The sequence below is a fragment of the Trichosurus vulpecula genome, chromosome 6 (genome assembly GCF_011100635.1).
Source record: "Trichosurus vulpecula isolate mTriVul1 chromosome 6, mTriVul1.pri, whole genome shotgun sequence".
Taxonomy (NCBI): domain Eukaryota; kingdom Metazoa; phylum Chordata; class Mammalia; order Diprotodontia; family Phalangeridae; genus Trichosurus; species Trichosurus vulpecula.
In genome coordinates this window covers 215519336-215535019 of record NC_050578.1, presented here as the reverse complement: position 1 = coordinate 215535019, position 15684 = coordinate 215519336, and the positions used below count along the sequence as shown (strand labels likewise).

The following is a 15684-nucleotide window of genomic DNA, read 5'->3' as shown; positions in this document are numbered from 1 at the left end:
TGCTGCTGTAGTACCCTCAAGGTATAGGGAGATGGAATGACAGGAGGTTAGGTTCAGCTAAAAGACTTTCAGAATTCGTGATCATCACACTGGAACACTTGTGGGTCATGCTTAGATCAAAGGTGAGTCCTCTTCTGCCTGTGGCTGAGGTGGAGTGAAGGAGCAGGTCATGGACAGATGCATGTTGAAATTCCCCATAAAGGGAGGAGCTAGGGTCTCAGGCCATTCATTTTCTGGCCCTCAGGGAAGTCTGGCTCTCTATCCCCATCTCTTACTATGTATGTCCTGCAGTGCAGGCATGAAGCCTCCTTGAGGATTTTTGCTCCCCATGGCCACCTCCTGATCCTCACTGTGGGCACTGCTCAGCAGCTCTCCTCTTGTGAGCCTTACTCCACTCAGAAACATCTTTGTGTCCAGAACCTGGTTTTAGCTAGCTACAGGCCACCAAGTTAATCCTTCAATCATTGATTACAGGCCAGGAACTATGTTGGATGCTGAACAGAGAGACAAAAATGAAGCAGTTCTTGACCTCCATGAGCTTCAATTCTATGGGGAGGGGGTTTAGGGCACATATGTGGGCAGGGAACATGAACAAATATAATTAAATAGATACAGGTTAATTTGGAGGGGAAGGGGACCAGGAGCTGGGAGGTCAAGAAAGGCTTCATGTAGGAGGGTGGTGTTTGAGCTGGGTTTTAAAGGAAATAAGGGATTCTAAGAGGCTGAGGGGAGGAGAGAGTGCATTCTAGGCTCGGGGGATAGCTGCACAAAGACCCAGATATGAGCTAGGGAATAATGTAGAACAAGGTGGGAAAGAGTGGTTGGGGACAGGCATGAAGCCAAACAGAGAACTTCAAAACTGAGGATAAGGGCAATGAGGGGGTATTAGAATTTGAGCTGGGGAGTGACATGGTCCACCCTATGCTTAGCACCTGGCTCATAAGTGCTCCTCTCCAACCATAACCCTTACCCTTATATTTGGAGACTTTACAACACATTCTAGACTTCCATGTAAGAGCTGATATCCTACCAAATACTCTCAGTTCAAGAGCCTCAACTCCCATAATCTACGCCTTCGATCCATTCCAGTCATACATAAGGAGGTCACTCCTTTTTGGCTGTCTTTGAGCCTTTCCCTCTCTGGTTGTGCCCTGGTCATACTGCTAGAACTTCTGACTGCACTTCTGACTGCAAGGGCCAGCCCTCTATCCAAAACAACTGGCTGTGTCTCAGGTGAGATTACGTTCCAAGGGTTACCCAAGGGTGAAGATTCATAGGTTAGGGCTGGCAGAAGGTCAGGGAGTAAGGGATTCTAAGGTGGTAGTTAGTGAAATGTTAATGTGGTTGGTTGTGGGGTCAAGGCTGGGTTTGGAGGTGAACAAATTTAGTGTGGGAGAGATGGATTGAGAGAAGAGGGGTGGTATAAGGGATCAGAGGAGGTGATATGGGCAGAAAGACTTAGTGTGAGTGGGAAAGGTAGTCAGGAAGTTGATATGGGAGAATGGAATTTTTCATCTTCAGATGTTGGAAGTGGTACAATTTTAAAAGGGGTCAAGTTCTAAGGTGAGACTATGTAAGTCTCACTGTGTAAGTGCATGTGCCTGAGGTAGGGATGGTGGAGAAATTAACTGGTAAGTCTGCTAGAAGGGACATTAAGAAGAATAGAGAAGGCTATGGATGACGGCAAGGACGAGGTGGAGAAGACCATGAACCAAATAATGAGGCTGTGGAAAAAGTTGGGAAAAGTGCTAGGCACAGAGGTCCAAGACAGAAAGAAAGGCACTATATAGACGCTAAACAATTCGTGGCAGTACTACTTGTGGTAGTAAAGAATTGGAAACCCACTAGATGTCTGCTGATTGGAGGGATCGCTGAACATATTGTGGCACATAAATGTATAAAGATGTAATGAAATGCAAGAAGAAACACTGAATATGAAGAATTCAGATAATCATTGGAAGATATGAACTGATGCAGTGATGTAAAGAGAGGTACTCACCATGTTAGGTGAAGAAGGGATCAATCTTTCCTTTTCATCTTCTGTTCCACCTGCAAACAACTGTTTTGACAATAATCTGGTTTCCCTCCCAGAGAAGCCCACACGCATACACAAATTAATATGATTTGATCCTCATAACTGCCTGCAAAATGAGGTACTCTTATTATCCCCATGTTATGGGTGAGATAACTAAGGCTGAGAGAGACTAAATTACTTCATCAGGGTCAAGCAGTAAGTAAATGACTGAAACCATATTTGTGTTGACATCTTCCCATCCCAATATAACCCCCAGAGCTTTCCCCCATAGACTGCTGCCTAGTCACATTTCATGTCCCCTGAACCCAGTGGTTTTGATGGCCCTCTGCATCCTGGTGCTACCCTACCGATCAATTCTTATCTCACTCTGCACCACAGCTTGACACACCAGGTTCATTTCCCAGAATCAAGGGCTTGAAAGGGACTTCCGAGGTCATCTATTTCAACCTGAACCTGACCAAGACTCTCCGCATTATGACATACTCAACACATAGTCTAATACCCCTTCCATATGATAGCCTTCTAAATACTTAAATACAGGGAAATGAGAGATAATAAATGCTTAGGACTGGGAGAAAGAAGATTGGGATATGCTGAGGGAAAGAAAAGGCATTGAGAGGCTGGGCTTGGCTGAGAGGAATGGGAGCAGGGGACCGGGAAGGGGGAGGATGCTAAGGGGAATGAGGGATTTGGGGATGGAACTTGATGAATTTGGAACAGGTTGAACAGAAGGGAGTTGAAATTAAGAGAGAAACAGGTGGGGGATGAAATAGGGAAAGAGGGGAGTGGGGAGGAGGAAGATGGCAAAGGAAGAGGAAGGCAGTCTATTTTTTGAAGGCAGATCAGCAGAGTCAAAGAAGCTACTTTGGATTTGGAGTCAAGGGTATCTGGGTTCAAATTTCGACTCTGCTACTTCCTGTGTGACCATCAATGAATCATCTAGCCTCTTGGCCTCAATTTCCTGATCCATTGAATGAGATCTCTAGGGCCCCTTCCAAATCTAAATCTTTGTTCCTGTGATCCTGTTCTCCAGACTAAACATTCACAGTTCCTTCACCTGATCCTTGTGGTGTGTTCTTCTGCCTTTAACCATTCTGATCTGCCATTCTGACTTGTCTATCTCCCCTAGAACGTGATGCCCAGAACTGAAAACAGTACTCCATATGTGGCCTGATTAAAGCAGAGTATGTGAAACCTCTGTCTCCCTTGTTTTGGAGGCTTCGCTTGTCTTAGAACTGAAGATGAGAGGTTTTTGGCTGCCATGTCACACCGTTGACTGACACTGAGCTTGTCCTTGTTTTAGTCATTTTTCAGTCATTTCCAACTCTTTGTGACTCCTTTTGGGGTTTTCTCAGCAATAATACTGGAGTGGTTTGCCATTTCCCTCTCTAGCTCATTTCCCAGATAAGGCATCTGAGGTAAATAGAGTCAAGTGACTTGCCCAGGGTCACCCAGCTATTATTTGAGGCCAGATTTGAATTCAGGAAGACTCATTTTCTTGACTCCAGACCCATCACTCTAGCCTTGGTGCCACCGAGTGCCCATATTGAGCTTACAGCACATTAAAACAACCAGATATTTTCCATAGCAACTGTCTAGCCACATCTCTCCCATTCTGTATCTGTGGTTTTTAAAAATCAAAGTGTAGAACTTTACTTTTAATCTTTTAAAATTTAATGTTATTTGTTTTGGGCTACTGTTCTACCCCATCAAGAATATATTCGAATCCCATCATTCGCCATGTTAGCCAGACATTGCCTGAAGCTTCGTATCACCCGCAAATTTGACAAGTATGTTATCTATGCCTTCATCCAAGTCATAAAAGTGCTGGATAGCACAGGGCCAAGGACAAATTCTTTGGGTACTATACTGGAGAACACCCAAAGGGTTATGATCCCATTACTCTTCTGGGCCTGGTTATTCAAGCAGTCCCATATTGGTATTATAATCCAATGCATATCTCTCGATCTCTCTACTTATAGAATGGTGAGATTTATAGTGAGTACTGCAGATGTGGTAATCCTACTACAACTATGGCTTTTCCTTGATCTGAGTACACCCTCTCACAAAGGGAAGTGAGCTCAGTCTGCCTCAGGCTGCCTTCTAAGTTTGAACTAATCACTCTCTTAATGACACGCTCTAGAATTTTTCTAGGAACAGACATCAAGCTCACTAGTGTACAGCTTACAGAACCCACCTTGTTCCTTTTTTGGAAAATGGCAATGTGCCGTCTTCTCCTTCCCTTCCATGGCGCTTCTCCCGTTCCACAAGGTCATTCACGGGCCCACCCTGGGGTTTTTGAGTCCCGCTACTGTTTACTTTGCCCTTCATCCCTCCTCTTCCTCCTCCAAGGTTCAGCCCAGCCTTTTCTGTGAAGCCTTCCCTGGCTTTTGATCTTTCATTCTCTCTGACACACAGTCTGCACCCTTCAGTCGGGCAGGTTATCACACAATGTCTTATTTTGTTGAACGTTTCACATGACAATCTTTCTCTCTCTAATGAGATCACGGGCTCCTCTGCCACATGGGACAATGACTGCAGCTGGTCTTGGGCTCTCTGTGCCCCTGAGCCTGAGTGGAGCACCCGAATTGGCGGGTGACCCTGTGGGCGCTCAATAAATGGTTTCTGAATGAATTCGGTAAGATAAAGGGGAGCTGTGCCACCTGGGGGAAGCCATGAGCTCCCTTGGACTTGCTTTCTTCATCTACAAAATAGCCGAAAGTGGAACACTGGGCCAGATAATAATAGCTGGCCTTTACAGAGCCTCTAAAGCTTACAAAGCACTTCCTTACCTGATCTTAGCTTCGCAAGCCACCCTGAGAAGTTAGTACTGATACGTTATTATTCCTCTTTTTACAGATAAAGAGATTGAGGCTCAGAGAGGTTAGTTATTTGTCCGTGATCACACAGAGTACATGTCAGAAGCAGAACCTGAACCCAGGCCTTTTGAATTTAAGCTGAGTTCTTTCCACTACACCACACTGCCTCATCAGAAATACTGCTCTTTTGTCCCCTATAATGCATGAACAAAATCTTGTTAAATTGAACGGAATGAATAAAATGGGGAAATTATGAGTGGTAATGGCTGGAAAAGGTGGCTTTCTTGGGCCCGACCCCTGCTGCTGCATGATCACCCTCAAGTGGGGACCTCAGCGACATCCCTCTTCTGCCCCTGAGGGGCACAGAGGGAAAGCCCTTCTGATGCCTGCAAAGGAGGGGAAGCCAAGGCAGAGCCAGGGGGCCTTCCAGCAGGGGCAGGCCAGGGACATGGCACCTCTCCTTTCTGCAGCACTTGAAAACTCACCAAGTATTTTCCCTTACAACCAACCTTGTGAGGCAGGTGACACAAACGCTTTTGAAATTCTCTCGTCTCGCCAACATGTTCCTCTGAACAATTAGGCTTCTTCTGGCTTCTAGTGGAATTCATTAAGGCACGCACAGCAAAGCTGTGTTTCTTATCCAGCTCTGGGGGTGGAGCGGTAGATTTTAATGGGTTGCAGGGCAAAACAGGAGTAGAGAGTTGATAAATTTTCTCATTGGGCCATAATCCTCTAAGGGTTTATTCTGTCAGGAATAACTACTCACATTTTTAGAGTGCTGTAAGGCTTCAAAAAGTACTTTCCCCATAACACTCTTATGAGGTAGGTAGCTCAAGTATTTTTATCTCCATTTTATGGATGAGGAAACTGAGGCATAGAGATGTGAAGTCACTTAATAACGATAGCTAGCTTTTATGTAAAGTTTTAATATTTGCAAAGTGATTAACATACATTATCTCAGTTGAATAATTTGCCCAGTCTTATAGCTAGTAAGTATCACAGGAGCTCAAACTCTTTATCTAGTTCAAGGATCCAGGCACTCACTTCCCAATATATTCAGATGCTTTTCTCAGTAGGAAATTCATGACTCCCAGAGCTAACCTTACTGAGAAGCCTCTAGACAGACTGGCACAGGAAGACCCTAAGCAAAATCTATGGCTGAGACTAAAGGCATCTTTTTTCCACTGGATTTTTTTTTTTGCCTTAGTATTTTAAAAGTTGCTGGTGACCAAAAAATAAAAGATAAGATAGAAATGTGAGAGCAAATACTTAGAACCAAAAGCCCCACTTTAACCAGATCTTCTACTTTTATTTCCGAAGGAAATTTTGTATTACAGTATTTACTTTTTGTTTATATACATGTACTTCACATTTGTGTTTAAAATGCACAGACCTCCCAGAATTCTCTTGTTCCGGCTTAAATTAGCTGTTATCTTACAATACAAAAAAATACCAAAAAGTTGCAGTCCTAACTTGTGTATGTATAACACCCACGATCCCCAGCAATGAAATAGTTTACAATACTTACTCCGTATTTACATATGAGTGCAATCAATGCTAAATTATACATATTAACAAACTAAGCTGGAGTCCGAACACAGAAGAACTGGAAATAACTGCAGACCCAAGGAGTTTCCAAAGACAGAATTAGTTCAAGGAAGTAGGTTTCACTAGTGTTAATGTGTACTAGGTCCAAATTCAGAATAAGTGGGAATCTCTCTCAGGATTTCTTTTAAAAGGGTGGACTGACAGATTTTACAGGCTATTACACAATTTTTCCTCCTTGGCAGAGCTTTTATTAGTGTGAATTACTAATCGGGGGAAAATGTCTCTCGGGGATAATTACAGTACCTGGAAGACATGCACAAGAATTTTTATTGTTTAAGAAAAGTTCAGTAAATTGGGTAAGTGTCATTTGAGCCCTAAAGTGTAAGAGACAGCAAGTATCCTGAGCATAATTTGCCTCTGATCAGCCTATTTCTTCCCTCTGTTCATACCCCTGCCCTTGAGTCTGGCTTACTGGGGAAAGGAAGGGAGGTATCTGTCCCAGGCCTTCCCTACAGTATAGGTGGAAGTCAAAGCCAATTCTATAGTTTGGTTATTGACCTTTCCACTGAACAGAATCTCAGAACTGGAGGACATCCAGTCCAAACCGGGCAAAAATCCCCTCTACAAGCCTATCCCTGATAATCAGTGTTCTTGTTCAGCCTCTCCTGAGAGAACTGTGTTACAGGGAATGTATTACTCTTCTTCAGCCACTGCCACATCACTTGCTTAACTCTACCCAAAGGTACCTGTGGAAATGTATGTCTGATAAAGGTAAGGAAGTGAAAAACCTGACTCTTTGCCTTAACTGTGTGCTTGGTTGGCAGAAACCTCCCAATAAACTTGAACTTGACCACACAAGATAAAAAGCTCTGGAGTAGTTGTTTAAAGTAAAATATCGATTCCTACTGGTTGGTATGATGATCCTCTAGGCCATGCCAACCTCCTCTTCCCAGTCACTCCAATTCCAAGGTGAGTGCATGCGATCTACCTAAGCTAATGACATCTTTCCCAGAAGAGGGACTAGAAGAAGCTTCACTTTCAATTCTAGGGTCAGCGACTCAGTGTTTTGGTCCCTTTACCCACAGACCTCCCTGCCCAGCCCAGTTTTTCTTCCCTGCACATATGACCTGGGAAAATCTGTGGGCCTAGGATTCTCTCTCAGCACATCTCACAGCAATCAGGTTGGCCTTCTCTTGGACAGATGGGCCTTGGGGAGAGGTAGAAGGGACCTCAGTCTCTCTGTACCCAGAGAACAGACTGCAGGTTCCTAGACAAGTAAAGATATGGGAAGGAGTAAGAGAGGAAACAAGTAAACAGGGGTGTTACTGGCTGTTGCACATAATGGCTACAAACATTTATGAAATTTTTGTTGGTAAAATAGGAGCTCTTTGCAAACAAAATAACCAAATAAAAATAACCCTTATTTTTCAGTGCCCAAAGGCATCATTCATGCTTTAAACTAAGGCTGGAAAATTTCCGTTAGAAACCTAACAAAGTCACAACCACAAATTTCAACTGTCTAAGACATGGCTCTCAAATTTTTGCTTCCACGTCCCACAATATTTCAACTATAAAAACCAAGGGAAATATTTTTAGGGCTGAAACTCAGGGCATCCAACCTCTGTGCTGAAGCCAAGGCCCCCTGGCAAATGGAGATTTGGGCCAATTCTAAGGAAAAGAGGCTAAACGACTTCGTTTTAACATTTAAAATTCATTTTAACACCTGCATTAAGTTGATTTACTGCCTGATTCTTCCTGCCTTTTTTAAGTAGGAGAAAAGCTTTATTTTGAGATATTTTGTTTATTTCTTTGAAATGAGCTGCATTTAAATGCATCAACATGTTGGGGATATTTTTCCTGTTCAATTGGCAGAGCATCAGGATCTAATTGGATGACTTCTCTGAGCTCTGAAAGATACCCAGTACTTAGCACTGGGGCATGTTATTAAGACAAAACTTAGGCATCATTTAAAATGCATCAAAAATACATGAGCAGTTTCTCTGTTTTATGTGCATTTTCAAAGATTTAGCATTTTGTACATGATGCCACCGTATTATTTAGCTGTGTTATTAAAATGGTTTTCATTTATTCACAGACTCTCTTGTGACATATGGGCCTATTTCCAGGGCTGGGGAGCTGGCTTAGGAGTGAGACACACCAGCTATTAGAGACTTTGCTTCTCCCCATTCGTCAAGTCTGGATGAAGCCGTCTGCTGACAGTAGCAGGGCTGAGGCAGAGACATGAGAAGAGCCCAGCCGTTGCATGTGCTGTCAGAAAGGAGGGCCGTTCCCCCAGAGGTACTCCTGATTCTGGGTCTGTCGCGGGGCTCTGCCTGCCTTGGCCTCTGCTTCCTGCCTCCTTCTGCACACTCTCCTGTGCATCACGAAAGAGCCAGCCTGTTAGCCCCTCTGTGGCTGGGTCACTTACTGTGCAGGACTTTTCCAACAATGACATTATCGAGGAAGGGGCAGGGGGTTGCTGAGTGGGGTCGGGGGAGAGGCACAGAGAAGAATATCTTAGCAAAAGGAAAATCAGTCCTCAGAGTCAATGCTGAGGTTACTTCCTTGCAAGAGGCAGTTCCCACAGCCTCTTTCCCCCCTCCTCATTCCTTCCCAACAGGCCTGGATCACTCTCAAGGTCTTTACATAAATGGCGCCTCCTGGAGAAGCTGGATGGGCAATCTTAGGCAGAGGGGGCTGTGGGGTCTCCTTCTCTGGGTTCACCTGGAAACACAGAGTCAGAGTTGAAAGGGACCTTCAGAGGTTATATACTCTTGCTCTTGGCCAGTACTGTGTGAAGGGGAAAGTGTCCATTCTCAGAGAACTGAGTCTTTTGGAGGTAATTCATCTGTACATTAGATAGTGTTGTTGGTTTTTCAGGAAAAACGCATTCTTGGGGATCTTACCCTGGGACAAAGAATAGGATTATAAGGGTCAGAGAACAGAAAAAGCTCTCCAATCACTGTATTTCTTTAGGGTTGCGTCTCAAAGAGAAAATTCCTAAGGCATTTGTTCTCACAGGTCTTAGGCCACCCAAATGCCCAAAGGTACACCTCCCTCACCACCAGAGTTGCTCTGAGATGAAACTGGGAGAGAAGTTCTTCTAGTCCATTGTCATAGCCTAGGCCTTGCTAAGGCAGTGTGGAAGAGATTTTTCCCACTGGCTGCTATGGATATTAAGAGACAGAGCATAAGAAAATGGGAGAAAAAAAGATGCAGTACTTCCAGTTTCTAAGAGTCCTTTCCTCCTGCTCCTCTTAAAATCATTCTCTGTTGATCACTCCATTTGGCACACCTGAGTTTCTCCTTTTCAGACTTCTCTATCAGTCCTCATCATGGGCTCTAGTTAGTGAAGAAAAGCCTCCCACAATTGGGGACATGGAGGTAGGGAGGTTTCTCCTGATAAGAAAGAAGGCAAATGTCTTCTTTCCCCTTCTGCATGGCATGGCCGGCTCTGGGTTTTGATCCTTGGTGGAAGCCCCAGCTGAAAGTGACTTCCTCCTACTCACATTTTCCCATAGTACCCTCTGAATTTCTCCTTTGCCTCGACCACATTCTACCTTGTATGATATTTATTTGGGTCTACGTCTCATCCTCCCTATTAAATCGTAAGGTTCTTACTAGAAAGGCCTCTGTCTTATTTCATATTTGTATCTACAGGGCCAAGCAAAGGGCCTTGCACATATCTGAACTGAATAGAATCCCATCAGGGACTGTCCCTTTCTCCAGACAGATGTCTGAGTCCACTAGCCTAGACCATAAAGAAAATAGACACTCAAGGCAAATAAGATAAAATGGAAATGGACACAGGAAACAGAGCTGTCTTGCTCCCAGGAGCCAAAGAACATCCAACATGGTGCCCCAATCCTCCTCATTCCCTCAGTGGGTGTGGAGGATAAGTAACCTTCACTTTTGTGCCCTGGGAGTAAGCACAGGAGGGGCCAGGAGAAACACTGAAGTTGAGACGTAGAAGGTTATGGGACACACACAAGGGACACTCCACATTCACACACCTTTGACTTGGGACAAGAGGTGAGAACAGCAGCTTTTACATAGGATATTGTAGCTCAAATCTACTTTCCCTTCCAGGTACTGCTACCAGGTTAAGCACGTCCTTGGGTGGGAAAATTCTATCATCTTTCTTGGCTGCAAATTAGGTTTTAGAAAAGAGCACAGATTGCCTAGGGTAACCATTTAAATTTTACAGGAATATAGGAATGCAATTATGTAAAAACCTATGTATACTAATTTCCCAATTGCTAGATCTATTTAAAGTCTAGGCACTTCGTGTGTGTGTGCACGTGTGTGTGTTCTAAATGGGTTAAGACTATATTAACCAAGATTCCTTAGAAAACCACAATAATTCGCATTCTTTCCAAGTGACATTTCTGATCTTTATATTAAAATAGTCTCATTCTATTCTACTTTGACATGATTCCAAGGAGATGGACTGTAAATAATTCTCAACTAGAAAAATACCACTCCACGGAAGAGAGATATCTCTGCCTAGATGGTTCAAGAATAAACAGCATTTTTTTTTAAGAGAGAATACACTTCAGATGAAAATTAAGTGATTCACCTGAAGGTTGCCTAAAAGCCTGCATTGGTGAGTTATCGATGACTAACATTTACCTGTAAACACTGCATCTTTTTTTTTTTTTGCACAGTTGAGAAATACAAGTCCCCAGGAACAGTTCTCCATGTGTAAACCTGAGTGTCATTCGTTCCTAACTGTTCTCCTGGCATTACTTACACTGACTTCCCATAATGATGACGAGATCATTATTGGACCTGTAATTAAATTAAATGAATCTGACGAGAAAGAAAAGGGTGGACTCTGGAACACAAACTGGAGCAACTTTCAGACAAAGCAAACGACCGTGCAGACAAAGCTGGGCTCAAGGACGCTGCCTTCTCCAAGTATGTCCAGTCGCTTGCACCGTGACTGTAAAATCTGTAGCCCTCCCTCCCCCCGCCCTCCCTCCCCTTCCAACTGTTCTTGTGTGTTAAAACCCTTACAGGGACAGTCCTCATGCTCCAGCATCAGATGCAGGTTCCAGGCTGTGCAGGTGGCTGCTGTTTCCGATTTCGCATGGCTCCTGATTTCTCTTTGTAAGCAATTGGCATCTGCTGAGAAATGTCCACCAGTGCACTGGCCACAGCAAGTCCTGAAAAGAGACCCCAAGAGGATCAGCACTAATGAGCAGCCTGCCTGCCAGAAAGCTACAAACGGTGCATGACCTCTGACTCAGCAATACTGCTAGTAGGTCTGTATTCCACAGAGAATAAAAAAAAGGAAAAGAACCCATAAGCACAAAAATATTTATAGCAGCTCTTTTTGTGGTGGCAAAGAATTGGAAACTGAGGGAATGCCCATCAATTGGGGAATGGCTGAAGAAGTTGTGGTACAAGAATGTGACAGAATACTGCACTACTGCACTGTAAGAAATGAAGAGGGGGATGGTTTCAGAAAAACCTGGGAGGACCTACATGAACTAACGCAAAGAGAAGTGAGCAGAATCAGGAGAACAATGTACACAGCAACAGCAATATTTTTTTTTAAATGCAATTTATTTATTTAACATATTTGGTTTTCAGCATTGATTTTCACAACATTTTGAATTACAAATTTTCTCCCCATTTCTACTCTCCCCCCCACTCCAAGATGGCTTATATTCTGGTTGCCCTGTTCCCCAGTCAGCCCTCCCCTCTATCACCCCCCTCCCCTCTCATCCCCTTTTCCCTTCCTTTCTTGTAGGGCAAGATAAATTTCTACGCCCCATTGCCTGTGTATCTTATTTTTTAGTTGCATACAAAAACTATTTTTGTTTTTGAACATCTGATTTTAAAACTTTGAGTTCCAAATTCTCTCCACTCTTCCCTTCCCACCCACCCTCCCTAAGAAGTTGAGCAATTCAACCTAGGCCACACATGTATCATTACGTATAACCCTTCCACAATACTCATGTTGTGAAAGGCTAACTACATTTTGCTCCTTCCCAACCCCTCCTGCTTTATTGAATTTTCTCCCTTGACCCTGTCCCCTTTCCAAAGTGTTTGTTTTGATTACCTTCACCCCCATCTGCCCTCCCCTCCATCATCCCCCTGCCTTTTATTTTTTTTTTTTTATCTTCCTCCCTTTTCTTTCCTGTGGGGTAAGATACCCAACTGAGTATGTATGGTATTCCCCCTCAGGCCAAATCTGATGAGAGCAAGGTTCACTCATTCCCCCCTCACCTGCCCTCTCCCCTCCTCCCATAGAACTGCTTCCTCTTGCCACCTTTATGCGAGATAATCCACCCCATTCTATCTCTCCCTATCTACCTCTCTCAGTATGTTACTCTCTCATCCCTTAATTTCATTTTATTTCTTTTAGATATCTTCCCTTCATCTTCAACTCACCCTGTGTCTGCTCTCTCTCTTTTACATATATATATATATATAAACACATATATATATATACATACATACATATACACATAGATATATACATACATACACATTCACTTATATATATATACATAAACATATATATATATGTATATATATGTATATATATGTATATATATGTGTATATATATATATATATATGGATATTCCCTTCAACTACCCTAATACTAAGGTCTCATGAATCATACTCATCATCTTTCCATGTAGGAATGTAAACAAAACAGTTCAACTTTAGTAAGTCCCTTGCAACTTCCGTTTCTTGATTACCTTTTCATGCTTCTCTTGATTCTTGTGTTTGAAAGTCAAATTTTCTATTCAGTTCTGGTCTTTTCACTGAGAAAGCCTGAAAGTCCTCTATTTTATTGAAACTCCATATTTTGCCTTGGAATATGATACTCAGTTTTGCTGGGTAGGTGATTCTAGGTTTTAATCCTAGCTCCATTGACCTCTGGAATATCGCATTCCAAGCCCTTCGATCTCTTAATGTAGAAGCTGCCAGATCTTGGGTTATTCTGATTGGGTTTCCATAATACTCAAACTGTTTCTTTCTGGCTGCTTGCAGTATTTTCTCCTTGATCTGGGAGCTCTGGAATTTGGCAACAATATTCCTAGGAGATTTCTTTTTGGGATCTATTTGAGGAGGCGATCGATGGATTCTTTCGATTTCTATTTTGCCCTGTGGCTCTAGAATATCAGGGCAGTTCTCCTTGATAATTTCCTGAAAGATGGTATCTAGGCTCTTTTTTTGATCATGGCTTTCAGGTAGTCCAATAATTTTTAAATTATCTCTCCTGGATCTATTTTCCAGGTCAGTGGTTTTTCCAAGGAGATATTTCACATTGTCTTCCATTTTTTCATTCCTCTGGTTCTGTTTTATAATATCTTGATTTTTCATAAAGTCACTAGCTTCCACTTGCTCCAATCTAATTTTTAAAGTAGTATTTTCTTCAGTGGTCTTTTGGACCTCCTTTTCCATTTGGCTAATTCTGCCTTTCAAGGCATTCTTCTCCTCATTGGCTTTTTGGAGCTCTTTTGCCATTTGAGTTAGTCTGTTTTTTAAGGTGTTGTTTTCTTCAGTGTATTTTTCAGTATTTTTTTGGGTCTCCTTTAGCAAGTCATTGACTTGTTTTTCATGGTTTTCTTGCATCCTTCTCATTTCTCTTCCCAATTTTTCCTCTACTTCTCTAACTTGCTTTTCCAAATCCTTTTTGAGTTCTTCTGTGGCCTGGGGCCAGTTCATGTTTTTCTTGGAGGCTTTGGTTGTAGGCTCTATGACTTTGTTGTCTTCTTTAGGCTGTATGTTTTGGTCTTCTTTGTCACCAAAGAAAGAATTCAAAGTCTGAGACTGAATCTGGGCGCGTTTTCGCTGCCTGGCCATATTCCCAACCAACTAACTTGACCCTTGAGTTTTTCAGTGGGGTATGACTGCTTGTAGACTAACGAGTTCTATGTTCTACGTTTGGGGGGGAGGTGCCAGCTCTGTCAGAGCCACACTCCTCCTTCCCCAAGGACCCCCAGTCCAGACTGGGCTTAGATCTTCAGCAGGCTGTTGCACGCCTGCTCTGATCCACCACTTAATTCCTCCCACCAGGTGGGCCTGGAGCCGGAAGTAACAGCTGTAGCTGCCCCACCTCCGCTGCCCCCGGGGCTGGAAGCCGAACCACGAACTCCTTCCACTCCCCTCGAACTCCTTCCACTCCCGCAGCTTTTCCCACTAACCTTCTCCGCAGTCTTTGGTGTTTGTGGGTCGAGGGGGTCTGGTAACTGCCGCAGCTCACATATTCAGGGCGCTAGGGCCCCCTCCGCCCGGCTTCTGGTCTGGATCGTCCACGCCGCTCAGGCTGGGCTCTGCTCCACTCCGTTCCCAGCTCCCAGCTCCGTGTGGAATAGACCTCACCCAGAGACCATCCAGGCTGTCCTGGGCTGGAGCCCTGCTTCCCTCTGCTGTTCTGTGGGTTCTGCCGTTCTAGAATTGGTTCAGAGCCATTTTTTATAGGTTTTTGGAGGGACTCGGGTACGGAGCTCACTCTAGTCCGTGCTTACCAGCCGCCATCTTGGCTCTGCCCCTTGCAACAGCAATATTTTAAAGATAATCAACACAGTGAGCCACCAGAATTCCAAAGGACTCATGAAGAAGCAAGCCACCTCCAAACAGGGAGCTGATGGACATGGTTAATGTGCAATTTGTTTTGTATGACTATACATTTGTAATGAGTTTTGTTTTTCTTGCTTTCTTGATGTGTGGGGGAGGGGAAAAGGAGAGAATTAAGAACTGAAAATACATGAACTATTGGGGAAAAAACGAGTAGTATGTTTTTCATGAGCTACTGAACTATCTGTCCAGCACCTATGATGACACCAGACATTGGTGGAAGGAAATAGAATCATCTACTTTTATGATTCCGTAAGAAAATGCATTTCATGTTACAGTTTCATTTGGACAAACATTAAATGCTTATCAAGTTCAAAGCCTTTGGTGAAGCCTTGGGGAGAAAAGGATGCATGAAGTTGCAGCATCCCTGCTTGAGGAGCTTACCTCCTTCCTGGCTGTGGGTTCATTCAACATGCAAGAAAAGAAATGTGGTCTGAGGCAGGGTGTGACAGGCAAGAGGGAGTCTGATACAGGACAAACAGGAAAATCTCAAGGAGCAGATGTCTTCAGTTGGAGTGAGCAGAGGCAGTGACACCCGAGGAAGGTACTAGGTAAGCTAGTAGTAGACAGAGGAGTGTGCTGTCCAGGAATAACCAGGGGTCATTAGACCTCACTTTCTAATTACAAGAGAGCCTTTGGTGTTATACCTGAAGGCCAGGCCTGGTGGGAAAGGCACTTTG

General features: G+C 43.6%; 1 protein-coding gene across 1 annotated transcript in view; it reads right to left on the bottom strand.

The window, feature by feature from the left end:
• Nucleotides 1–11396: 11396 nt before the first annotated feature.
• Nucleotides 11397–15684, bottom strand: part of ATRN (attractin) — a 243133-nt gene continuing 238845 nt past the window's right edge. Inside the window, exon 29 of the mRNA XM_036764167.1 lies at nt 11397–11570. Coding sequence (XP_036620062.1) covers nt 11446–11570 — 125 coding nt within the window. The 3' untranslated portion in view covers nt 11397–11445. The remainder of the gene's footprint in view (nt 11571–15684) is intronic.